This window comes from Oncorhynchus gorbuscha, linkage group LG03 (genome assembly GCF_021184085.1).
Source record: "Oncorhynchus gorbuscha isolate QuinsamMale2020 ecotype Even-year linkage group LG03, OgorEven_v1.0, whole genome shotgun sequence".
NCBI lineage: Eukaryota > Metazoa > Chordata > Actinopteri > Salmoniformes > Salmonidae > Oncorhynchus > Oncorhynchus gorbuscha.
This window is the reverse complement of record NC_060175.1, coordinates 23729614-23755635: the sequence shown is the minus strand read 5'-3', so window position 1 is coordinate 23755635 and position 26022 is coordinate 23729614. Positions and strand designations below refer to the sequence as shown.

General features: G+C 45.7%; 1 protein-coding gene across 7 annotated transcripts in view; it reads left to right on the top strand.

Annotated features, from left to right (window-relative positions):
• LOC124028940 (plasma membrane calcium-transporting ATPase 1-like) overlaps nucleotides 1–26022 on the top strand; it is a 176117-nt gene that overhangs the window by 73712 nt on the left and 76383 nt on the right. For 5 of the 7 annotated variants that reach the window (XM_046340867.1, XM_046340835.1, XM_046340839.1 and 2 more), the window contains exons 3-16: nucleotides 8455–8652; nucleotides 8883–9140; nucleotides 9731–9856; nucleotides 10097–10222; nucleotides 11813–11848; nucleotides 15854–16030; nucleotides 16466–16680; nucleotides 18750–18992; nucleotides 19584–19718; nucleotides 19944–20053; nucleotides 20193–20430; nucleotides 24503–24682; nucleotides 24820–24907; nucleotides 25370–25476. In XM_046340867.1, coding sequence (XP_046196823.1) covers nucleotides 8455–8652; nucleotides 8883–9140; nucleotides 9731–9856; nucleotides 10097–10222; nucleotides 11813–11848; nucleotides 15854–16030; nucleotides 16466–16680; nucleotides 18750–18992; nucleotides 19584–19718; nucleotides 19944–20053; nucleotides 20193–20430; nucleotides 24503–24682; nucleotides 24820–24907; nucleotides 25370–25476 — 2237 coding nt within the window. The remainder of the gene's footprint in view (nucleotides 1–8454; nucleotides 8653–8882; nucleotides 9141–9730; nucleotides 9857–10096; nucleotides 10223–11812; nucleotides 11849–15853; nucleotides 16031–16465; nucleotides 16681–18749; nucleotides 18993–19583; nucleotides 19719–19943; nucleotides 20054–20192; nucleotides 20431–24502; nucleotides 24683–24819; nucleotides 24908–25369; nucleotides 25477–26022) is intronic. The other 2 variants (XM_046340855.1, XM_046340861.1) reach the window with 1 other exon arrangement.

Genomic DNA, 26022 nt, shown 5'->3' with positions numbered 1-26022 from the left:
TTGTGTCATCCGCATAGCAGTGAAAGTTAACATTATGTTTTCGAATAACATCCCCAAGAGGTAAAATATATAGTGAAAACAATAGTGGTCCTAAAACGGAACCTTGAGGAACACCGAAATTTACAGTTGATTTGTCAGAGGACAAACCATTCACAGAGACAAACTGATAACTTTCCGACAGATAAGATCTAAACCAGGCCAGAACATGTCCGTGTGGACCAATTTGGGTTTCCAATCTCTCCAAAAGAATGTGGTGATCGATGGTATCAAAAGCAGCACTAAGGTCTAGGAGCACGAGGACAGATGCAGAGCCTCGGTCCGATGCCATTAAAATGTCATTTACCACCTTCACAAGTACCGTCTCAGTGCTATGATGGGGTCTAAAACCAGACTGAAGCATTTCGTATACATTGTTTGTCTTCAGGAAGGCAGTGAGTTGCTGCGCAACAGCCTTCTCTAAAATTTTTGAGAGGAATGGAAGATTCGATATAGGCCAATAGTTTTTTATATTTTCTGGGTCAAGGTTTGGCTTTTTCAAGAGAGGCTTTATTACTGCCACTTTTAGTGAGTTTGGTACACATCCAGTGGATAGAGAGCCACTTTTTATGTTCAACATAGGAGGGCCAAGCAGAGGAAGCAGCTCTTTCAGTAGTTTAGTTGGAATAGGGTCCAGTATGCAGCTTGAAGGTTTAGAGGCCATGATTATTTTCATCATTGTGTCAAGAGATATAGTACTAAAACACTTGAGCGTCTCTCTTGATCCTAGGTCGTGCGGACTCAGGACAACTGAGGTTTGGAGGAATACGCAGGTTTAAAGAGGAGTCCGTAATTTGCTTTCTAATAATCATACTCTTTTCCTCAAAGAAGTTAATGAATTTATCACTGCTAAAGTGAAAGTCATCATCTCTTGGGGAATGCTGCTTTTTAGTTAGCTTTGCGACAGTATCAAAAAGGAATTTCTGATTGTTCTTATCTTCCTCAATTAAGTTAGAAAAATAGGATGATCGAGCAGCAGTAAGGGCTCTTCGGTACTGCACGGTACCGTCTTTCCAAGCTAGTCGGAAGACTTCCAGTTTGGTGTGGCGCCATTTCCGTTCCAATTTTCTGGAAGCTTGCTTCAGAGCTTGGGTATTTTCTGTGTACCAGGGAGCTAGTTTCTTATGAGAAATGTTTTTAGTTTTTAGGGGTGCAACTGCATCTAGGGTATTGCGCAAGGTTAAATTGAGATCCTCAGTTAGGCGGTTAACTGATTTTTGTCCTTTGGCGTCTTTGGGTAGGCAGAGGGAGTCTGGAAGGGCATCAAGGAATCTTTGTGTTGTCTGTGAATTTATAGCACGACTTTTGATGGTCCTTGGTTGGGGTCTGAGCAGATTATTTGTTGCAATTACAAACGTAATAAAATGGTGGTCCGATAGTCCAGGATTATGAGGAAAAACATTAAGATCCACAACATTTATTCCATGGGACAAAACTAGGTCCAGCGTATGATTGTGACAGTGAGTGGGTCCAGAGACATGTTGGACAAAACCCACTGAGTCGATGATGGCTCCGAAAGCCTTTTGGAGTGGGTCTGTGGACTTTTCCATGTGAATATTAAAGTCACCAAAGATTAGAATATTATCTGCTATGACTACAAGGTCCGATAGGAATTCAGGGAACTCAGTGAGAAACGCTGTATATGGCCCAGGAGGCCTGTAAACAGTAGCTATAAAAAGTGATTGAGTAGGCTGCATAGATTTCATGACTAGAAGCTCAAAAGACGAAAACGTCATTTTTTTGTAAATTGAAATTTGCCATCGTAAATGTTAGCAACACCTCCGCCTTTGCGGGATGCACAGGGGATATGGTCACTAGTGTAGCCAGGAGGTGAGGCCTCATTTAAAACAGTAAATTCATCAGGCTTAAGCCATGTTTCAGTCAGGCCAATCACATCAATAATATGATCAGTGATTAGTTCATTGACTATAATTGCCTTTGAAGTAAGGGATCTAACATTAAGTAGCCCTATTTTGAGATGTGAGGTATCATGATCTCTTTCAGTAATGACAGGAATGGAGGTGGTCTTTATCCTAGTGAGATTGCTAAGGCGAACACCGCCATGTTTAGTTTTGCCCAACCTAGGTCGATGCACAGACACGGTCTCAATGATGATAGCTGAGCTGACTACACTGACTGTGCTAGTGGCAGACTCCACTATGCTGGCAGGCTGGCTAACAGCCTGCTGCCTGGCCTGCACCCTATTTCATTGTGGAGCGAGAGGAGTTAGAGCCCTGTCTATGTTAGTAGATAAGATGAGAGCACCCCTCCAGCTAGGATGGAGTCCGTCACTCCTCAGCAGGTCAGGCTTGGTCCTGTTTGTGGGTGAGTCCCAGAAAGAGGGCCAATTATCTACAAATTCTATCTTTTGGGAGGGGCAGAAAACAGTTTTCAACCAGCGATTGAGTTGTGAGACTCTGCTGTAGAGCTCATCACTCCCCCTAACTGGGAGGGGGCCAGAGACAATTACTCGATGCCGACACATCTTTCTAGCTGATATGCACGCAGAAGCTATGTTGCGCTTGGTGATCTCTGATTGTTTCATCCTAACATCGTTGGTGCCGACGTGGATAACAATATCTCTATACTCTCTACACTCGCCAGTTTTAGCTTTAGCCAGCACCATCTTCAGATTAGCCTTAACGCCGGTAGCCCTGCCCCCTGGTAAACAGTGTATGATCGCTGGATGATTCGTTTTAAGTCTGATACTGTGGGTAATGGAGTCGCCAATGACTAGAGTTTTCAATTTGTCAGAGCTAATGGTGGGAAGCTTCGGCGTCTCAGACCCCGTAACGGGAGGAGTAGAGACCAGAGAAGACTCGGCCTCTGACTCCGACCCGCTGCTTAATGGGGAAAGTTTCTGTCGGCTGAATGAGCGACACCGGTTGAGCTTTCCTACAGCATTTCCTTCCAGAAACCGTGAGAAAGTTGTCTGGCTGCGGGGACTGTGCCAGGGGATTTATACTACTATCTGTACTTACTGGTGGCACAGACGCTGTTTCATCCTTTCCTACACTGAAATTACCCTTGCCTAACGATTGCGTCTGAAGCTGGGCTTGTAGCACAGCTATCCTCGCCGTAAGGCGAGTACAGCGACTGCAATTAGAAGGCATCATGTTAATGTTACTACTTAGCTTCGGCTGTTGGAGGTCCTGACGAATCATGTCCAGATAAAGCGTCCGGAGTGAAAAAGTTGAGGAAAAAATAAATACATATATGAACGGTAATTAAAAAGTGAAAACCGTAAAGTTGTCAGGTAGCAAAATAGGTTGGCAACAAAACGCACAGCAACTCGAAAACAAGCCTGCAAGTTGTGACCGGAAATCCCCGGCCACTATAATAATAATAATAATATATGCCATTTAGCAGACGCTTTTATCCAAAGCGACTTACAGTCATGTGTGCATACATTCTACGTATGGGTGGTCCTGGGGATCGAACCCACTACCCTGGCGTTACAAGCGCCATGCTCTACTAACTGAGCTACAGAACCCACTAGGAGTGCTGCCTCTGGATGAGCGTTTTCCTATTTCTTATGGCAGTATAAAGCTCATTGAGTGCGGTTTTAGTGTGGTGGTATGTAAACAGCTACGAAGAAAACTCTCTTCAGTAGGTAGTAGAGAGTGACCAATTATGATTTTTCAACGCCGAAACCGATTATTGGAGGACCAAAAAAGCCGATACCGATTAATCGGACAATTTGTATTTATTTATTTGTAATAATTACAATTACAACAATACTGAATACACTTATTTTAACTTAATATAATACATCAATAAAATCAATTTAGCCTCAAGTAAATAATGAAACTGTAACGTCGTTCGTCTGTTGAAAGAAGAGAGTCGGACCGAAATGCAGCCTGTAGGTTACTCATGACTTCAATGAAAGAACGCGGTACATGAAATAACAGAATACTAAATACAAAAACAACAGAACGGAACGTGAAACTAATTACAGCCTATCTGGTGACTACAACACAGAGACAGGTACAAACACCCACGTAATACAAAGCGAACTCAGGCTACCTAAATACGGTTCCCAATCCGAGACAACGAGAATCACCTGACTCCAATTGAGAACCGCCTCAGGCAGCCAAGCCTATACCACACCCCTAATCAGCCGCGATCCCAAATAATACAAACCCCAATACGAAACACAACATATTAACCCATGTCACACCCTGGCCTACCCAAACATATAACAAAAACACAAAATACAATGACCAAGGCGTGACAGAAACATGTTCAATTTGGTTTAAATAATGCTAAAACAAAGTGTTGGAGAAGAAAGTAAAAGTGCAATATGTGCTATGTAAGAAAGCTAATGTTTCAGTTCCTTGCTCAGAACATGAGAACATATGAAAGCTGGTGGTTCCTTTTAACATGGGTCTTCAATATTCCCAGGTAAGAAGTTTTAGGTTGTAGTTATTATAGGAATTCTAGGACTATTTCCATCTATACCATTTGTATTTCATTAACCTTTGACTATTGGATGTTCTTATAGGCACTGTAGTATTGCCAGTGTAACAGTATAGATTCCATCCCTCTCCTCGCTCCTCCCTGTGCTCGAACCAGCAACACAATGACAACAGCCACCATCGAAGCAGCGTTACCCATGCAGAGCAAGGGGAACAACTACTAGAAGGCTCAGAGCGGGTGACGTTTGAAACGCTATTAGCACGCTTTAACTAGCTAGCCATTTCACTTCGGTAACACCAGCCTCATCTCGGGAGTTGATAGGCTTGAAGTCATAAACAGCGCAATGCTTGACACACAACAAAGAGCTGCTGGCAAAACGCACGGAAGTGCTGTTTGAATTAATGTTTACGCGCCTGCTTCTGCCTACTACCGCTCAGTCAGATCCTTAGATACTTGTATGCTTGTAGGCTCAGTCACTTTTATATGCAATGTAGGACACGCTAGATAATATCTAGTAATATCATCAACCATGTGTAGTTAACTAGTGATTATGATTGATTGTTTTTTATAAGATACGTTTAATGCTAGCTAGCAACTTACCTTTGCTTACTGCATTCGCGTAACAGGCAGTCTCCTTGTGGAGTGCAACGAGAGAGAGGCAGGTCGTTATTGCGTTGGACTAGTTTACTGAAAGGTTGCAAGATTGGATCCCCCGAGCTGACAATGTCACGCCTTGGTCATTGTATTTTGTGTTTTTGTTATATATTTGGTCAGGCCAGGGTGTGACATCGGGTTTTGTTGTTGTATTTCATATTGGGGTTTTTGTATTATTGGGATTGTGAATGATTAGGGGTGTGTCTAGTTAGGCTTGGCTGCCTGAGGCGATTCTCAATCAGAGTCAGGTGATTCTCGTTGTCTCGGATTGGGAACCGTATTTAGGTAGCCTGAGTTTCACTTTGTATTTTGTGGGTGATTGTTCCTGTCTCTGTGTAGTGTTCACCAGATAGGCTGTAATAGGTTTCACGTTCCGTTTGTTGTTTTTGTATTTATGAGTTATTTCATGTATCGTTCCGTTTTCATTCATTAAAGATCATGAGTAACAAACAAGCTGCATTTCGGTCCGACTCTCTTCCTTCAACAGACGAACGCCGTTACAGACAAGGTGAAAATCTGTCGTTCTGCCCCTGAACGAGGCAGTTAACCCACCGTTCCTAGGCCGTCATGGTTAATAAGAAAGTGTTCTTAACTGACTTTCCTAGTTAGATAAAGGTATAAAAATTAATCGGCAATTCGGCGCCCAAAAATACCGATTTCCGATTGTTATGAAAACTTGAAATTGGCCCTAATTAATCGTCCATTCCGATTTATCGGGCGACCTCTAGTAGGTAATGTGGTCTACAGCTTATCGTGAGATACTCTACCTCAGGTGAGCAATAGCTCGAGACTTCCTTAGATATCGTGCACCAGCTGTTATTTACAAAAATACATAGTCCGCCTCCCCTTACCTTACCAGACGCCACTGTTCTATCCTGCCAGTATATGGTATAACCAGCCAACTGTATGATGATATTGTCGTTGTTCAGCCACGACTCCGTGAAGCATAATATGTTACAGTTTTTAATGTTAATATAGTGGGGAGAACAAGTATTTGATACACAGCCGATTTCGCAGGTTTCCCTACTTACAAAGCATGTAGAGGTCTGTAATTTTTATCATAGGTTCACTTCAACTGTGAGAGACGGAATCTAAAACAAAAATCCAGAAAATCACATTGTATGATTTTTAAGTAATTAATTAGCATTTTATTGCATGACATAAGTATTTGATACATCAGAAAAGCAGAACTTAATATTTGGTACAGAAACCTTTGTTTTCAATTACAGTTCTGTAGTTCTTGACCAGGTTTGCACACACTGCAACAGGGATTTTGGCCCACTCCTCCATACTGACCTTCTCCAGATCTTTCAGTTTTAAGGGCTGTCACTGGGCAATACAGACTTTCAGCTCCCTCCAAAGATTTTCTATTGGGTTCAGGTCTGGAGACTGGCTAGGCCACTCCAGGACCTTGAGATGCTTCTTACGGAGCCACTCCTTAGTTGCCCTGGTTTTGTGTTTCGGGTCGTTGTCATGCTGGAAGACCCTCCACTCAATACGGTGCAGACGTCCTGTCCCCTTTGCAGAAAAGCATACCCAAAGAATGATGTTTCTACCTCCATGCTTCACGGTTGGTTTTCTTGGGGTTGTACTCATCCTTCTTCTTCCTCCAAACACAGCGAATGGATTCTAGACTAAAAAGCTCTATTTTTGTCTCATCAGACCACATGACCATCTCCCATTCCTCTTCTGGATCATCCAGATGGTCATTGGCAAACTTCAGACGGGCCTGGACATGCGCTGGCTTGAGCAGGGGGACCTTGCGTGCGCTGCAGGATTTTAATCCATGGGGGCGTAGTGTGTTACTAATGGTTTTCTTTGAGACTGTGGTCCCAGCTCTCTTCAGGTCATTGACCAGGTCCTGCCGTGTAGTTCTGGGCTGATCCCTCACCTTCCTCATGATCATTGATGCCCCACGAGGTGAGATCTTGCATGGAGCTCCAGACCGAGGGTGACTGACCGTCATCTTGAACTTCTTCCATTTTCTAATAATTGCGCCAAGAGTTGTTGCCTTCTCACCAAGCTGCTTGCCTATTGTCCTGTAGCCCATCCCAGCCTTGTGTCTTATCCCTGATGTTCTTACACCGCTCTCTGGTCTTGGCCATTGTGGAGAGGTTGGAGTCTGTTTGATTGAGTGTGTGGACAGGTGTCTTTTATACAGGTAACGTGTTCAAACAGGTGCAGTTAATACAAGTAATGAGTGGAGAACAGGAGGGCTTCTTAAAGAAAAACTAACAGGTGATCAAATACTTATGTCATGCAAGAAAATGCAAGTTAATTACTTAAAAATCCTAAAATGTGATTTTCTGGATTTTTGTTTTAGATTCCGTCTCTCACAGTTGAAGTGTACCTATGATTAAAAAATACAGACCTCTACATGCTTTGTAAGTAGGAAAACCTGCAACATCGGCAGTGTTTCAAATACTTGTTCTCCCCACTGTACATGTAAACAGAAGTTACAGTGAACAGTAGATAAATAGATACATTAGATACTTATGGTAATGGTAATCAATGAACATTGGCATATTGGTAGTAATAAATCAAATCCAAAATAATTTTAGCAGCAGCGTTGGTAAGGGTGTGTGTATGTATGGGTGTAAGTGTGTTGCGTCAGTGATGAGTGTGTGAGTGAGGGTGTATATGAATGTGTGTATGTGAGTAAGAGTGACAGGTGGATAGGCATAGAGTCGGTGTGGATAGGCTGTGGGGGAGGGAGAGCAGTAGTTAGACATTACAACAGCCTTGTGATCGTTTCAAATGCCTCATGGCTTCTCATTGACTGACCTCTTTGTATTTTCTGCGGTTTTCTAGATCTATTTGCAACAATTAAGATTTCAATGAGGTGATGGTATATTACTCGGAATCTATGAAACGTATTTTTATCTTAATTCGGGAAATACCAGTTGATCTAATGGTTTGATTGTAGAAAAATACACAAGGGATAACATGTTTTTCGGACTGGTTTGTGTATTTCATCCAAATGAATGTCAAAGCCTCTGGCAGTAGTTGCCTGGCAGATTGTGTCCACAGTGGGAGGCTGACATGGGGTGTGGATGGGTGTGTTTGAACGGCCGGCTCTACTTGTTTCTATTTGGTATGGCAGCATTTTAGAGTCCGTTTTGACCTTTGAACCAAGGCAAATACAGCAACCTATAGAATCTCCTAAACATTTCTAATCCTGATAGTTTGTCATGCATTTTTCATACCTCTAAAGTAGCCTTGTGTCAAGCTGAATGTATATATTCAACATCATCTATTGTTTGATCTTGTTGTATGCATTTCTGTGATAACTGTTTACTCTGTTTACCTGTCTGTTCAATCTCTTATTCTCCTCCTCTCTCTTAGGTCTGTCTGGTAACCCAGTGGATCTGGAGAAGCGCCACACAGCGTTTGGGAAGAACTTCATCCCTCCTAAAAAGCCTAAGTCTTTCCTGGCGCTGGTGTGGGAAGCTCTACAGGATGTTACTCTAATCATCCTGGAGATTGCTGCCGTCATCTCACTGGGCCTGTCCTTCTACCACCCTCCCGGGGGAGATAGCGAACGTGAGTAGTACACCCTAACCCGGGGCAGTTAGAACAGGTGGGAGGGGTGGTGAGGGGGACTGGGGCATGAAGGGAGAATTGAGGGTTTGCAAATGTTTTCATCTCCTGATCCACTGACCTGGTCGTGTTGTGGTATTGTTTGTATCACTGACCTGGTTGTGTTGTGGTCTTATATCACTGACCTGGTCTTGACCTGATCATGTTGTGGTCCTGTGTTCTGCTTTCCCCAGTGTGTGGTGAGACAGCATCTGGAGTGGAGGATGAGGGAGAGGCGCAGGCGGGTTGGATCGAGGGCGCCGCCATCTTGTTCTCTGTTGCAATCGTTGTCTTGGTGACAGCGTTTAACGACTGGAGCAAGGAGAAGCAGTTCCGCGGGCTGCAGAGCCGCATCGAACAGGAGCAGAAGTTCACCGTCATCCGCAAAGGCCAGGTCATCCAGATCCCTGTGTCCGAACTAGTGACAGGAGACATCGCCCAGATCAAATACGGTAAGACATGGTTCAGATAAAATAAGAGATGAAATGTGCTTGAGTGAAACATGCTGTGGCATTCCCCTGACAGGATACAGTCAGACCTTGGTTTAAATACATTAAATACTTAATTTCTGTCTATTTGAGTATTTTCAAATAACGTGGCCTTAATTAACTACTTCTATTGGAAGTATTTGAAGGTATTTTCAAATAAATTACTATAAACAGTCTACTATTTGAAGGTATTTTAAAATACTTAGTTCCAAATAGGCCTGCATTATCTAAAATACCAAACAGACCTGGTTCAAATGCGTGGGAGTATTAAACTATTTGTATACACACTGTATTTTAGTATTTTTCAATACTTTACAAGTGTATTTCCAAATACATTTTAATATTCAACTACTTGTTTTGAAATAAAAAAATATAAAAATACTTACTTCCAAATGATTTTGAAAGTATTTGAAATACCTGAAATAATATTTGAACCCAGGTCTGAATACAATGAACTAATATGATGAGGTAACACATTGACCAGATATGCAAAGGTACGGAATTCGGTGAGACATTGTATATCACAATCATATAATTGTGTAACTGTTTCCTAGGTGATCTGCTGCCAGCTGATGGTATCCTGATCCAGGGCAACGACCTGAAGATTGACGAAAGCTCTCTGACTGGTGAATCAGACCAAGTCAGGAAGTCCCTCGAGAAAGACCCCATGCTGCTGTCTGGTGAGAGTGCCTATTCATAATATCACTATTATCAATATCCAAGTCAGGACCTCTTTTGTTTTAAATGAAAACATATGTCGTGTGATACAGTATGTAGACTGAAAATTGAGGACAATGGAATAACATACAGTACAGTTATTCATACATATAGCACAGTTATGACCTTATTGTTAATCTATCTCTCTCTCTCCTTCCCAACTCTCTTCTTATCCTCTCTCTTTCTCCCCCTTCCTCCTCCAGGCACCCATGTGATGGAGGGATCAGGTAGAATGGTGGTGTCTGCAGTGGGTCTCAACTCTCAGACTGGAATCATCTTCACTCTGCTGGGGGCGGGAGACAGCGACGAGGAAAAGAAGATCAAGAAAGGTAAGAGATTGGGGGGACGACGACAAATGCACATCGCCATGGTAACAGTTCACAGAGAGTCCGTGACTGGCTTTTTCCCCAATCTGTCTCCTGTGTGTGTGTTTCGATCTACCGAGCTATCCTTGTCTTTCTACGTGAGCGCTGGTTCCCTGAGGTAAGATTCTAGTGGAAGAATGAGTTACTCCAGTCTGTTGAACTCTAGGACGATGTAAAGAAAGATGGGACAGCCATGGTAAACACTGTACCATGGAGGCCAGAGGTTCCATTCAGTTTCATTGACATCGCTGTCCTTATTTATCTAATCCCCGGTGTTAGATTTCACATCCAAACCGAGGCCCTTTCTAGATCACTCCTTTCCCGGAGTGGTTCTGTTCTTTTCAAGGATGATGGTGTGGTCCACAGGCCCACTGTCAGGAAAAACGGATTTCCACTCTCTTTCCTCCCTCCCTTTCGTATGTGTTCTAATTTAACAAGCAACACTAAGGCCTCCAGTGCAGTTAATCTACATATATATCTACATGGCCTCTACTGCGCTTGTGTTCCATACTAACACTTATTTGGGTTTTCTTTTCTGTTTGGTAAGAGTTTTTTTGCTAAGATTTCTGTTTTTCAGGCATTCATTCTAAAGGGGCTGAATGTGCCAGCTCAGAGGAGGGAGCTGCAATACAATGACTCATTCCAATTGGCATCTGTAGTCGTCACAAAATTAGCCTGAGATTTCAAATGTTCATGAAACTGTTGAACGCAGCCGTCATGACCTTAATGTTATGGGTGTATTCGAGTAGATCAGAGCAAGTAAAGGCTAGTTAGTTGCACACGCACACACTGGCTGCAGCACAGGCACGCACACTGGGTGCTGAACTGTCTGTCTTCCTCTGAGACAGGTGTGTATAGTGAGGATGGTGGAAGAGGGCAGACATACTTAGAAGCACACACACAGTCCCACACCTCCCCCTCACCTTCACACACAGACTCCGACATACTCACCTTCTATATGCTCACTCATGCAAACACACTTTCCCTTCACACACACGAAGTCTGTCAAACACTTACACACACACACCCCCCTGCCACATACACACATATTGATACAGTGACCCAGAGAGCAGAGGAGAGGGGGCAGAGTGGCCGAATTAGGCTTCAGGGCTTGCTGCTGCTCAGCTGACAACTGCTGTTCACACACACCTCATTTCCACATACCCCCCCCCCAAATGTCAAGACAGGGCCATGAGTGAGTGGATGGGAGGTGTGCATGTGTGTGGTGCATGTGTGTGGTGCATGTGTGTGGTGCATGTGTGTGGTGCATGTGTGTTCTTATAAAACTTATTTCCGTTAGTTACACATGTATTGATTGAAACAGACGAGCCCAGTGTCAGCAGTAACAGATCCTGCTGTCTGTGGATGGATGCTCTACTTGACTCTACAGCCTTAAACCAACTAGCGGTCTCTCTCCTCTGACAGCCCGTTCCAGCCCCCAACACACACTTGAATTTTTATTGTTTTGATCTTCTGTTCATTTTGGTTTTATGATTTTTTAATTTCCTTTAAGCCATGTTATCAGCATTCCGCACTCTCTCTCTGTCTGAACAGGTAAAAAACAAGGACCCCCCGAAAATCGCAACAAAGGTAACCCCTCCATCCCTCCCTCTCCCCTTCCATTCAGCAGCAGTCTGGGAGTTTCGTGTCAGTCTTATGCACTCTCTTTTCTTTCCCTCTCTCCCTCTCTCCCTCTCATGCTCTCGCTTCCCTCCACCTTCTGAAAAGGGGAGGTTCTTCTCGCCTCGCTTTACCTGTGAAAGGATGTAACTCTCACCTGCCACTGGTCCCCAGAGAGAGAAGTGGGATTAGCCGTCAATGCCACTATTGTAGACCGATATCCATCTCAAGGCTACCTAGGGTTAGCATTCAGCACTACTGTTGTAGCCTATATCCTTCAGAGCTATGAGGGGTTAGTATAACACAACTGTAGTCAACCATTATCAGCTTCCCAGGAGTATCCTTCTTTATCCTTCTGTTCTAGACTACTGCAGGTATATCGGTCAGAGCTATATGGGGTTAAAATAATAACACAACAACTCAAGTAGATTTGAATCCCTTCTAGGGCTAAATAGGGTTATCTTTACCTCAATCACAGAGCTGCAAAAGGGTTAGTCCTACTAGCCCCAAATAGAAAGTTTCATCCTCACATCCTATGTTTAGATAGACACCCGGGGTGTTGTAGCTCTTACAGCTTGCCTGGCCTGGACCGCTCCACCCTCCATGTGACGTGTCATCCAGAACTCATCCAAGCTGTCCCCCCCCCCACTCAGCCTCCCAGGGCCTGAGCATCTGCTGCTCACAGACCCTCCCCAGCCCTCCTGCCCTCTCCTCTCTCCTTCCCCTCACCCTTGGCCTTTCACTAGTAAACAGCTTCTCTCCTCTCCAGCATGGAGCGGTAGCTAATGCTAGAGTAGGACAACATTAAATTAATAGGGACAGGTCGACCCAACCTGCATTCACAACATGAAATATATATTCTGAAAATGTCCACATACTGATGAGTAGTTTATCCAGTGTAGTAGCTTTATGGATCCCAAGTAATCTGTGGCTCCTGAGAGTAAATGGAATAGGAGTGGTAGGACCCCTGATATAATTTTTCAGTATCTGTGAATTTGGTAATAGTTTTTGGGCTTAGTTTAAAAAAGAAGGGATCTAAACATAATTATAATAGACATTGTATATATAATTATAATCTAAATTATTCTATCTATCTAATGCTAACTTCAGAACTAGGGTCAAGGGGTTAGGGAGACTGTACACACTCTGGGAAGTGGGTCATTGTGGGAGTTGCAGCCTGACATTATCAATGGGCTGTGGATTGTTGTCTGTTCTGTTTTTCTATTCTGTTTCTTTTCTCTCACTGTTGCCTCTTTCCAGGATGTTGCTCAGGACCTCATGCTGTCTCGTACTCTCTTCTCGCGATCACTGTTTGACTCTACCTCTCTTTATTTATTTTTCTGTCTCTTTCGCAAATAAAAACTACCTCTGGAGATGTGCAGCCTCGTCTTCTAGCTCATAATTTTATTTTTGTGGTGGTTGTATCTCTGCTTTGTTTTTTGTTCTCTTTTTTTCAGTTTGTCAGTTTCTTTGAGCTTTTTTGAGGGGTAACACACTCGCAACGCCACCCCTCGTCCACCCACCCCACCCCCCACCCCTCGTCCACCCCCACCCCTCGTCCACACCCTCACCTCCACCCCCCAACCCCACCCCTCGTCCAGCCACGCACCCCCTCCACCCCTCGTCCACACCCTCACCTCCACCCCCCAACCCCACCCCTCGTCCAGCCACGCACCCCTCCACCCCTCGTCCACCCGTCCACCCCTCGTCCACCCACCCCCACCCCTCGTCCACCCCGCGTCGTGGTCCATGCTGCGCCTGTAAGTGCTGTGCATCCGTCAGTGAGTCAGTCCATCCATCCGTCCGTGCGTCAGTCTGCCAGTCCAGTCAGTGTGTGGCTGTGTTCAGTCTGGTGGGTCTGGTCTAATGGGTTTTATGTTAGGACTGACTCGGTATCTGGTGGCCTATTCTCAGGGGTGGCAGAGTCACTATGCTCAATACAAGGGACTTCAAGTACAGACATTTTAGGAGTGTGAGAAAAAAAACATTACAGCAAAAATGACAAAGGTACAAAATGATCCAACTAGATTGTGAATGTACTTTAAATTCACTGGTGTTGAGTTTGCATGGGCCACAAATAGAATCCATAGCAATGCATATGACACTAATTACCATAGAATACTGATCTTTTATTTTACCATCTTTATTATACTCGCCCTTAGATATTGTGGACTATTTCTACTGGAAAAGAGACAGCGCTAGAGAACAAGCGGAGCGAATATAAGATATGAAGTGGTGAAAGGCAAATATCTTATTTGCGTTTGTAAAACATGACTTAACTCTGTAGCAGAGATGAAATACGTTCAGTTGACAATCCCCCCGCAAAGGAACCATTGTAGAATTTACAACCTCGATGTTCTGAAAATATTCTCTGTTATATGTATGATGTAAAACCAAAAACCATCTCCATCGACTCTTCTTGGCGCATTTCCATGGAGACTTACCCATTTACATTACATTTACATTTAAGTCATTTAGCAGACGCTCTTATCCAGAGCGACTTACAAATTGGTGCATTCACCTTATGACATCCAGTGGGACAGTCACTTAACAATAGTGCATCTAAAACTTAGGGGGGGGGTGGGGTGAGAGGGATTACTTAACCTATCCTAGGTATTCCTTAAAGAGGTGGGGTTTCAGGTGTCTCCGGAAGGTGGTGATTGACTCCGCTGTCCTGGCGTCGTGAGGGAGTTTGTTCCACCATTGGGGGGGCCAGGGCAGCGAACAGTTTTGACTGGGCTGAGCGGGAGCTGTACTTCCTCAGTGGTAGGGAGGCGAGCAGGCCAGAGGTGGATGAACGCAGTGCCCTTGTTTGGGTGTAGGGCCTGATCAGAGCCTGGAGGTACTGAGGTGCCGTTCCCCTCACAGCTCCGTAGGCAAGCACCATGGTCTTGTAGCGGATGCGAGCTTCAACTGGAAGCCAGTGGAGAGAACGGAGGAGCGGGGTGACGTGAGAGAACTTGGGAAGGTTGAACACCAGACGGGCTGCGGCGTTCTGGATGAGTTGAAGGGGTTTAATGGCACAGGCCCCACACCAGTGTGTCGGCAGTGTTTTATGTTAATGTAAACTCTAGTGTAATTGTGTTTCCATCAGGAGAGTCACACTAAACATTGGGGAGAGCAGATTCAACAACCTCTGCATCATCAAGACAGTTGCTATGCGAAAAGGTGTTCACAGTTAGCTGTTGTTATGTAAATGCAGGCTGAAAGTACCAGGGGCCTGGCTTTGGCCCCAGGTGAAAGCAAGTCCACCAGAGCCATGGCCCAGTGAGACACTGGTTCCGGCCCGCATAGATGGAAACAGAAAAATCTGAGCGTTTTGGGTGAAACACTGGGGTAAATCCTGTATGGAAATGCACAATCTGGGAGAAGTTGCATAGCGTTAAAATGCTGCTACAAATCAGTTTTGTGTTGTTAAATCCTTACCTTTATCTCAAGCATTTCCTGATGAATTCTGTGCTGTGTGTTTACACTTTCCAACACCTGCTTTCGCAATGTTTCATTTATGCATTAGAGTATTTACACAATCAATCAGTTAATTATTGAGTACTAATTTTACTTTAATGAAGAATAAATCGCATTTGCTGAACTCTCCATCAAATTGACCGCTAACAACAAATAATAACATCAGTGTTGATCACAAGGGATCTGTTCTGGTTTAAGAGATGAAATGATCCACATGGTTTAGTGGATCACTGGTCTGGTGGTCTGGTGACCGTGTTTCTTCCTCTCTTCCAACCGGAACTGAACCACAACCCCCTCGATCTCCCTTCCTCCTGCCCCCCCCCCCCCCCCCCCCAAAAAAAACAAACAAATCTCACCACCAACCATCTCCAACCTCCAATCACTACCCTCTTTACTCTCCTCAAACTTTTTCACCACCACTAATTGCCCTCCTCCACCCCCACCACCCTCTTCCCACCACCACCTCCCTCTACCCTACCGATTTCCTCATCCATCTACCCTGTCCCATAGCTAAGACCCAGGACGGCATTGCCCTGGAGATCCAGCCCCTGAAGAGTGAGGTTGAGTCCGAGGAGAAGGAGCCGGAGGTGGAGGTCAAACAGGTGAAGAGGGTTCAGATCACCAAGAAGGAGAAGTCTGTGCTGCAGGGCAAACTCACCAAACTGGCTGTGCTAATCGGGAAGGCAGGTGAGGTCAGAGGCAGAGGTGCACGTGCACACAGACCTACACAGGCACACACACATAGACATTGCAGACCGGCAAGGCAGGTAAGAATAGAGAAGGTCTTAAAAACATTAGGACCCTGACACACGTACACACAGGTGTACATACAGATGTAAAATTGTGATTTGAGCTACAGCAGGAAAATAATCCTGCAGCAACAGGAAATGTGAATTATTATGTGGATTATAACCAATAGATATTTTTGTAGGGGTTAAACATTTTTCGTAAGGGCCGATCAAGTATGAAATTTCAGTGGAAATTCCAAACTTTGGAAGCCTTTTTAAACCTGAAATGCAATACAATTTTAAGGGTGATCAAATTAAGGTCCTACATCTGTACATGCCTGCTCCTGGATTTGACCGCCAGATAGAAACAGTATACTTTGTTTCTTTTGCCCAGGTCTGATCATGTCAGCAGTGACGGTGGTCATTCTCATCCTGTACTTCGTGATTGACACGTTCGGGGTGCAGGGTCGCCCATGGCTGAAGGAGTGTACCCCCATCTACATCCAGTACTTTGTCAAGTTCTTCATCATCGGAGTCACGGTGCTGGTGGTGGCTGTGCCTGAGGGGCTGCCTCTAGCCGTCACCATCTCTCTGGCCTACTCTGTCAAGGTACGCACAAACCAACACGCACACGGTGCTGGAAGTGGCTGTGCCTGAGGGGCTGCCTCTAGCTGTCACCATCTCTCTGGCCTACTCTGTCAAGGTACGCACAAACCAACACGCACACGGTGCTGGAAGTGGCTGTGCCTGAGGGGCTGCCTCTAGCCGTCACCATCTCTCTGGCCTACTCTGTCAAGGTACGCACAAACCAACACGCACACGGTGCTGGAAGTGGCTGTGCCTGAGGGGCTGCCTCTAGCCGCACAAACCAACACGCACACGGTGCTGGAAGAGGGGCTGCCTCTGGCTGTCACCATCTCTCTGGCCTACTCTGTCAAGGTACGCACAAACCAACACGCACACGGTGCTGGAAGTGGCTGTGCCTGAGGGGCTGCCTCTAGCTGTCACCATCTCTCTGGCCTACTCTGTCAAGGTACGCACAAACCAACACGCACACGGTGCTGGAAGTGGCTGTGCCTGAGGGGCTGCCTCTAGCCGTCACCATCTCTCTGGCCTACTCTGTCAAGGTACGCACAAACCAACACGCACACGGTGCTGGAAGTGGCTGTGCCTGAGGGGCTGCCCCTAGCCGTCACCATCTCTCTGGCCTACTCTGTCAAGGTACGCACAAACCAACACGCACACGGTGCTGGAAGTGGCTGTGCCTGAGGGGCTGCCTCTAGCCGTCACCATCTCTCTGGCCTACTCTGTCAAGGTACGCACAAACCAACACGCACACGGTGCTGGAAGTGGCTGTGCCTGAGGGGCTGCCTCTAGCCGTCACCATCTCTCTGGCCTACTCTGTCAAGGTACGCACAAACCAACACGCACACGGTGCTGGAAGTGGCTGTGCCTGAGGGGCTGCCTCTAGCCGTCACCATCTCTCTGGCCTACTCTGTCAAGGTACGCACAAACCAACACGCACACGGTGCTGGAAGTGGCTGTGCCAGAGGGGCTGCCTCTAGCTGCCACCATCTCTCTGGCCTACTCTGTCAAGGTACGCACAAACCAACATGCACACGGTGCTGGAAGTGGCTGTGCCTGAGGGGCTGCCTCTAGCCGTCACCATCTCTCTGGCCTACTCTGTCAAGGTACGCACAAACCAACACGCACACGGTGCTGGAAGTGGCTGTGCCAGAGGGGCTGCCTCTAGCTGCCACCATCTCTCTGGCCTACTCTGTCAAGGTACGCACAAACCAACACGCACACGGTGCTGGTGGTGGCTGTGCCTGAGGGGCTGCCCCTAGCCGTCACCATCTCTCTGGCCTACTCTGTCAAGGTACGCACAAACCAACACGCACACGGTGCTGGAAGTGGCTGTGCCTGAGGGGCTGCCTCTAGCCGTCACCATCTCTCTGGCCTACTCTGTCAAGGTACGCACAAACCAACACGCACACGGTGCTGGAAGTGGCTGTGCCAGAGGGGCTGCCTCTAGCTGCCACCATCTCTCTGGCCTACTCTGTCAAGGTACGCACAAACCAACACGCACACGGTGCTGGTGGTGGCTGTGCCAGAGGGGCTGCCTCTAGCTGCCACCATCTCTCTGGCCTACTCTGTCAAGGTACGCACAAACCAACACGCACACGGTGCTGGTGGTGGCTGTGCCTGAGGGGCTGCCTCTAGCCGTCACCATCTCTCTGGCCTACTCTGTCAAGGTACGCACAAACCAACACGCACACGGTGCTGGAAGTGGCTGTGCCTGAGGGGCTGCCTCTAGCCGTCACCATCTCTCTGGCCTACTCTGTCAAGGTACGCACAAACCAACACGCACACGGTGCTGGAAGTGGCTGTGCCAGAGGGGCTGCCTCTAGCTGCCACCATCTCTCTGGCCTACTCTGTCAAGGTACGCACAAACCAACACGCACACGGTGCTGGAAGTGGCTGTGCCAGAGGGGCTGCCTCTAGCTGCCACCATCTCTCTGGCCTACTCTGTCAAGGTACGCACAAACCAACACGCACACGGTGCTGGAAGTGGCTGTGCCAGAGGGGCTGTCTCTAGCTGCCACCATCTCCCAGACTTACTCTGTCAGGTCACACACACACAGCACTGACCTCTGTCTGTCTTGTCCCCTGTGTAGAAAATGATGAAAGACAATAACCTGGTGCGTCACCTGGATGCGTGTGAGACAATGGGGAATGCTACGACCATCTGCTCCGACAAGACAGGCACCCTCACCATGAACCGTATGACCGTGGTGCAGGCCTACTTGGGAGACACACACTACAAGAAAGTACCGGAACCCGACGTCATCAAACCATCCACACTGGAAGTCCTGGTCAACAGCATCGCCATCAACTCAGCCTATACTACTAAGATCCTGGTGAGAGAGAGAGAGAGAGATGCACACACAGACACACACACACACTGTACACTTACACACCCATCCTCAAATTCAGAAATTGAACGAGCACTCACAATAAACCTTCACTGCTCACTCTCACACACGCACACACGAACACACCCACACACACACACAAATCCTTAAGTGAGGCACTTGAAGCACACGCTACTATCGTCCCAGTCTTCAGTAAAGATGGTCCATAATAACATTCCAGAAACATGATACTGCTTTCTATCCACTCATTCATCTTGTAATCAATACCACCAGATAATCACATAAGACTGAAGATGCAGGCTTTAAATAGCCCTTAGGAGAATCCCTCACTCATCTTCGATCATTCCTTGGACCATAGCGCTTCGACATCTGGAGCTTCATGTCATATGTACGCAGTGTGTGCACATCCTGACAAATGCATAGTCTTCTTCTCTAGTGCATTTCTTCATGGTTGCTTTTACACTCTGTAGGATGCATATCTCAATGCTCTTATTACGTTATGTCTTCTCCATGAAATATACATGTTTGTAGCATACAGTTGGTAGGGTGTGTGTAACGTTTAGTTTGTTTCTCCAGTCTCCAGCGAAGGAGGGAGGTCTGCCCCGCCACGTTGGCAACAAGACAGAATGCTCCCTATTGGGCTTCGTGCTGGAACTGAAGAGGGACTACCAGCCAATCAGGGACGAGATTCCTGAGGAGAAGCTGTATAAGGTGTGTAGCTGCTTCAAAATGTATCAATGAAGTTAACTGTGAAATCTGTAACTTATTTCACTTTTATAAATGTGTGTTCTGTGTGGCTCCAAGACTAAATTTACAAATAACCTACTGCCCGTTATTCCTACAGAAAGCCAACTTACACACAAACTAGTGTACTATAGTGATATAGCATATTGTGATAATATGAGAGTTATAACTAACTGAGAGGTGTGGTTCCAGGTGTACACCTTCAACTCCTCCCGTAAGAGCATGAGCACAGTGCTGAAGAACACAGACGGTAGCGGCTTCCGCATGTACAGCAAAGGAGCCTCCGAGATCGTCCTACGCAAGTACAGAGTGGAGGGAGAGGGGTGGGGGGGGGGGGATTGGTCATACCTTTAGTTGATGAATGGATACACCAAGATAGGAGGGGGTGGATGATCAAGTCCATCTTTCTATCCCCCCCCCCCTTCCCTCCTCGCCCTCTAGATGTTCCCGTATCCTGGACACGAACGGGGAGCCACGTATCTTCAAGCCTAAGGACCGTGATGAGATGGTGAAGGTGGTGATTGAGCCCATGGCCTGTGACGGTCTAAGGACCATCTGTGTGGCCTACAGGGACTTCCCTGCCGAGGCAGGAGAACCAAACTGGGACAACGAGGCCGATATCCTCAACGAGCTCACCTGCATCTGTGTGGTCGGCATTGAAGACCCTGTCAGACCTGAGGTGAGACATGGACAGACGCATTCTGCCTGAACAAAACAAGCTCTGGTGAACATCCTCTAACTGATCAGAAAGTACATAAATATACAGTACCAGTCAAAGGTTTGGACACACCTACTCATTCAAGGGTTTTTCTTTACGTTTAATATTTTCCACATTGTAGAATAATAGTGAAGACATAAAAACTATAAAATAACACATATGGAATCATGTAGTAACCAATAAGTGTTAAACAAATAAAAATATATTTTATATTTGAGATTCTTCAAAGTAGCTACCCTTCTTGGCATTCTCTCAACCAGCATGAGGACTGCTTTTCCAACAGTCTTGAAGAAGTTCCCACATATGCTGAGCACTTGTTGGCTGCTTTTAATTCACTCTGCAGTCCAACTCATCCCAAACCATCTCAATTGGGTTGAGGTCGGGTGATTGTTTGCAGCAATTAGACCATGAAGGCCTGATTCACACAGTCTCCTCTGAACAGTTGATGTTGAGATATGTCTGTTACTTGAACTCTGTGAAGAATTTATTTGGGCTGCAATTTCTGAGGCTGGTAACTCTAATGAACTTATCCTCTGCAGCAGAGGTAACTCTGGGTCTTCCTTTCCTGTGGTGGCCCTCATGAGAGCCAGTTTTATCATAGCGCTTGATGGTTTTTGCGACTGCACTTGAAGAAACTTTCAAAGTTCTTGAATTTTTCCGAATTGACTGACCTTCATGCCTTAGTGATGATGGACTGTCATTTCTCTCTGCTTATTTGAGCTGTTCTTGTCATAATATGGACTTGGTCTTTCACCAAATATGGCTATATTCTGTATACCACTCCTACCTTGTCACAACACAGCTGATTGGCTCAAACGCATTGATGAAAGACTTACACAAATGAACTTTAAACAAGGCACACCTACTAATTGAGATGCATTCAAGGTGACTGCCTCATGAAGCTGGTTGAGAGAATGCCAAGTGTGTGCAAAGTTGTCATTGAGGCAAAAGGTGGCTACTTTGAAGAATCTCAAATGTAAAATGTATTTGAATTTGTTTAGCACTTTGTTATTTCATAATATTGATGTCTTCACCATTATTCTGCAATGTAGAAAATAATAAAAATGGAGAAAAACCCTTGAATGAGTAGGTGTGTCCAAACATTTGACTGATACTGTGTATATATATATATATTTTTGTAGTTGATATCTTCAGAGCTGATGTTGGATATGACTGCTTAGATTAGCTGTGTAGTTTGTTGTTTGGAGGTTGACCACAGTATCAGAGGTATAGATAATGAAGCTCAATGTACTAGAGGTCTTAATGGACTGTTGTTTGTCAGAATAAGATTTCTCCAAACCACTGCTGAAGGATTTTGTTGATCTGTTCAATTTTCCATTAAATAATGAACTGTTTTGCTGCAGTGTGACTCAAACATCTGATCCCCATTAAATATATTGAATTAGCCCAGGAACCTGCTGGCTCCAGTCATATGATATCATATTGACTGCAGCAGTCAATGAGAGGAACGATTTGAGAGCCACTTACAAGTGCATGAGGACCAAGAACTATAGACAAGGTATATCTTATATTATAAACTGGGTTGTTTGAGACCTGAATACTGATTGGCTGACAGTCATGGTATATCAGACCATACACCATATGTAAGGCAAAACATTTATTTCTACAGCTCTAATTACGTTGGTAACCAGTTTATAATAGCAATAAGGCACCTAAGGGCTGTGTCCAGGCACTCTGCGTTGCGTGGTGCATAAGAACTCTGCGTTGCGTGGTACATAACAATATTGGCCATATACCACACCTCCTCTGGCCTTATTGCTTAAATAAGAGACTGGGTGCATATGACACTGATATCAACAATGTATCATATTAAATAGTTCAAATCAGTGTCATGAGGCCAGTGATGCATTGATCTAAGTTCTGCTATGCTACGATAACTGCAGGCAGCCAGTATCTATTTAGAGAGCTGGTGTTTGACGGAAAAGCTCATCTGCACACACAGACACATGCACAGTCTCTCTCTCACACTCACACACACAAACACACACCCATCACACCCATCACACCCATCACACCCATCACACCCATCACACCCATCACACCCATCATATGCATATGACACTGATATCAACAATGTATCATATTAAATAGTTCAAATCAGTGTCATGAGGCCCATCATTGACTAAGTTCTGCTACTACGATAACTGCAGGCATCAGTATCTATTTAGAGAGCTGGTGTTTGACGGAAAAGCTCATCACACCCATCACACACATCACACCCATCACACCCATCACACACACACACAAACACACACCCATCACACCCATCACACCCATCACACCCATCACACCCATCACACCCATCACACACATCACACACATCATTGAGTTCATGTTCACGCTCATGTTCAACCCTCCTCACTCCACTGCGGCCCTAGAGAACTGAAATGGCCCTCTTGTCTCCTAAAGAGTCTTCTCTATAGCCCCAGCCAGAGCCTGTGAACCTGCGAATTACAATGTAAACGTATTATCAACAGCTTTTGGTGCCAATATGGCCGATAGTGTGCTGAACCTACTGAGCTCTTGTGAAAACAGCATTATGAATCCTGCTGAAACAGCCATTTTAAAGAGTGTGGCTGTACAATATTAGCTCGTTTCTTGCTCCGCCCGACCGCCACTTGCTGTGTCTTTCACATGACTCACTGATAGTCATTAGAGTTTTGAATGTCAAGCAGCAGCAGATAACATAGTGGATGGAAATAGCTTTGTAGCCAGCGGGTGACAGACACTCTACCAGTTCCCAATAGGGTTGGAAGGGAAGGGCGGCTAGCTGCTAGCGGAAAGGTACTGTACTGTAGCAGCCATGCTAGGACATTTATAATGGCTGTGCACTTTAGCGCTGATATTTACGTGACAGCAGCGTCTCTGAAATTCTCTTCTGGTATGTATAATATTCACTAATAGCATCCATTAATTATGGAGATGAGGCACCCCTCATTACCATGATAGATGGGGAAAGAACACCTGCGTCATTTTATTATTCAAATGCATTACTGAGGGAAAATGCAAAGCATCAGAGATGTTATCATGGTTCAAACTAAAGGCCAGAGATGTGGGCGACTGTTCGGGGAACATTGAAGAGTTAGCGATTGTAGGTCTGTGAGTGGATGTTTACATGGGGTGGTCTGCCAATGCTAGTGTGGGAGCATTCACCATAGTAGGTTATTTATTTCCTTAGGATTCTGTGTTATAGTGGGGGGTGGGGGAGGGTTGTGTAGACCGTGTAGCTACACGTTTAGTGGTTTGTGTGAGGGCAGACGGGGTGGGGGAGGGTTGTGGAGACAGCGTAGCTACACGTTTAGTGGTTTGTGTGAGGGCAGACGGGGTGGGGGGAGGGTTGTGGAGACAGCGTAGCTACACGTTTAGTGGTTTGTGTGAGGGCAGACGGGGTGGGGGAGGGTTGTGGAGACAGCGTAGCTACACGTTTAGTGGTTTGTGTGAGGGCAGACGGGGTGGGGGGAGGGTTGTGTAGACAGCGTAGCTACACGTTTAGTGGTTTGTGTGAGGGCAGACGGGGTGGGGAAAGGGGTTGTGGGCTCAGCGGTGTGATCGGCAGACGTCTGTGGGGGGTTTCTAATGATCTATAAATAAGTGATTTGATTGGTCTAATGAGGAGTGACTCATCACATAGCTGAGGGTGGCTAATTACACAAGACTTCACTCAGACACATAGAGAGAGAGAGACTCACACGCACAGAGGGTTGAGAGGTCACGCTAGAATGAGCAGAAGCTGTCAGGGATTCACACTGTCGTGCTGAGAAGGAGACTAAAATAACCTGCGACACTGTTACTGAGATCAACGGTGGTACAAAATGGAGTAGGGAACGTGTGGAGGGGAATATACATACAGAATACACTCAGATACACACTTACCTTACACATACTGGTCTGAGATCAGCACTGGTACTATACCAATAAATACATTTTTAAGTGGACATATAACTACACAATACTAGATGACCAATGTCCTTGTAGTGAACTTAGTCATGACTCTCTCCTCCCTCCCATAAAGGTACCTGATGCTATCCTCAAGTGCCAGAGGGCTGGCATCACCGTCCGCATGGTTACCGGGGACAACATCAACACCGCCCGTGCCATAGCAACCAAGTGTGGCATCCTGTTGCCAGGCGAGGACTTCTTGTGTCTGGAGGGCAAAGAGTTCAACCAGCTGATCCGTAATGACCAGGGAGAGGTGAGACACACCACATGACTTTTATTTTGAAAGGGGACTTTTATAATTATATAATAGAGGTGAGACTGTCATGGGGACGTAAATTATATAGTAGTAGAGATGCAGCCCCTCTGACACTGTGTACTCCTGTGCTCTAGGTGGAGCAAGAGCGTCTGGACAAGGTGTGGCCCAAGCTGCGTGTGCTGGCTCGTTCCTCTCCTACTGACAAACACACTCTGGTCAAAGGTGGGTTAAAGCTGTCACATATCTCTCCTTTTCTTGTTTCCCCTCCCTTTTCCTTCCAGAAATGTGTCATCTATTTCTTGTGTGATAGACACACACACACACATTGGATCCGGGGGTCTGTAGCACTGCCACCCCCCTCAGCCCAACCCAGTTCTCTTCAAAGACTAGCCCGTTTCATCTCAGTTGGGGAGCAGTGGAGGGGTGGAAAGAGAGCAGGATGGGCCAGGGAAAGCATAATGTAGGTGTGGGTCATGAATATGGACACCTGACAAGAAGACTAACCGAAAGAAACACTGAAGCTAATTAAATGGGGAAAAGGCCTTTTCAAAATATTGGGGGACAGCATTTGTTAGTTATGTTCCTCCCAAAAAATGTGATTCCATGGGTGATTCTCAGTGAATATTTATACTGCTGTCCTGTGTGTTGAGATCTGAGGGGTGTGGTATTGTTTCTCTCCCTCAGGTATCATGGACAGCACCGTCCTCGAGACACGACAGGTGGTGGCTGTGACAGGAGACGGAACTAACGATGGCCCGGCCCTGAAGAAGGCTGATGTTGGATTTGCTATGGTAACTCTCTCCATTCACATCAGTGTATATGGTTCCCTTGTCACTGCGTTCCTTATGTTTTTACCCCTTCTTAGAGAAAACCTATCAAATAATTACAATTACACTACAGCCATGAAAAGCTCATGTTGCCCAAACCTTATCTCTGCAACTATCCAATTTACTCCAAAGTGCCTCCATTACGATGGCTGTGTAATTAGATAATAAATCAATAGTAATGCTTGGATAAATCTGCTTATCACCAGACAAACCCCTACATTCACATACACTGTACCCTAAGTAGAAGCACCTCTGGGTTTGGGGATTACAGAATAGGAGTGAGTGAGATTGTGTGAGTTACACATATTTAGCAGATGTTATTGTGGGTGTATGTGACAAATACATTTTTTTTTTTGCATCTGATTCTGCCAGTTAATCAGACAGATGGAGAGAGAGAGGGAGACAGACCCAGGAGAGAGAGAGAGACAGACCCAGAGAGAGAGAGAGAGAGACAGACCCAGAGAGAGAGAGAGAGACAGACCCAGAGAGAGAGAGAGAGAGACAGACTCA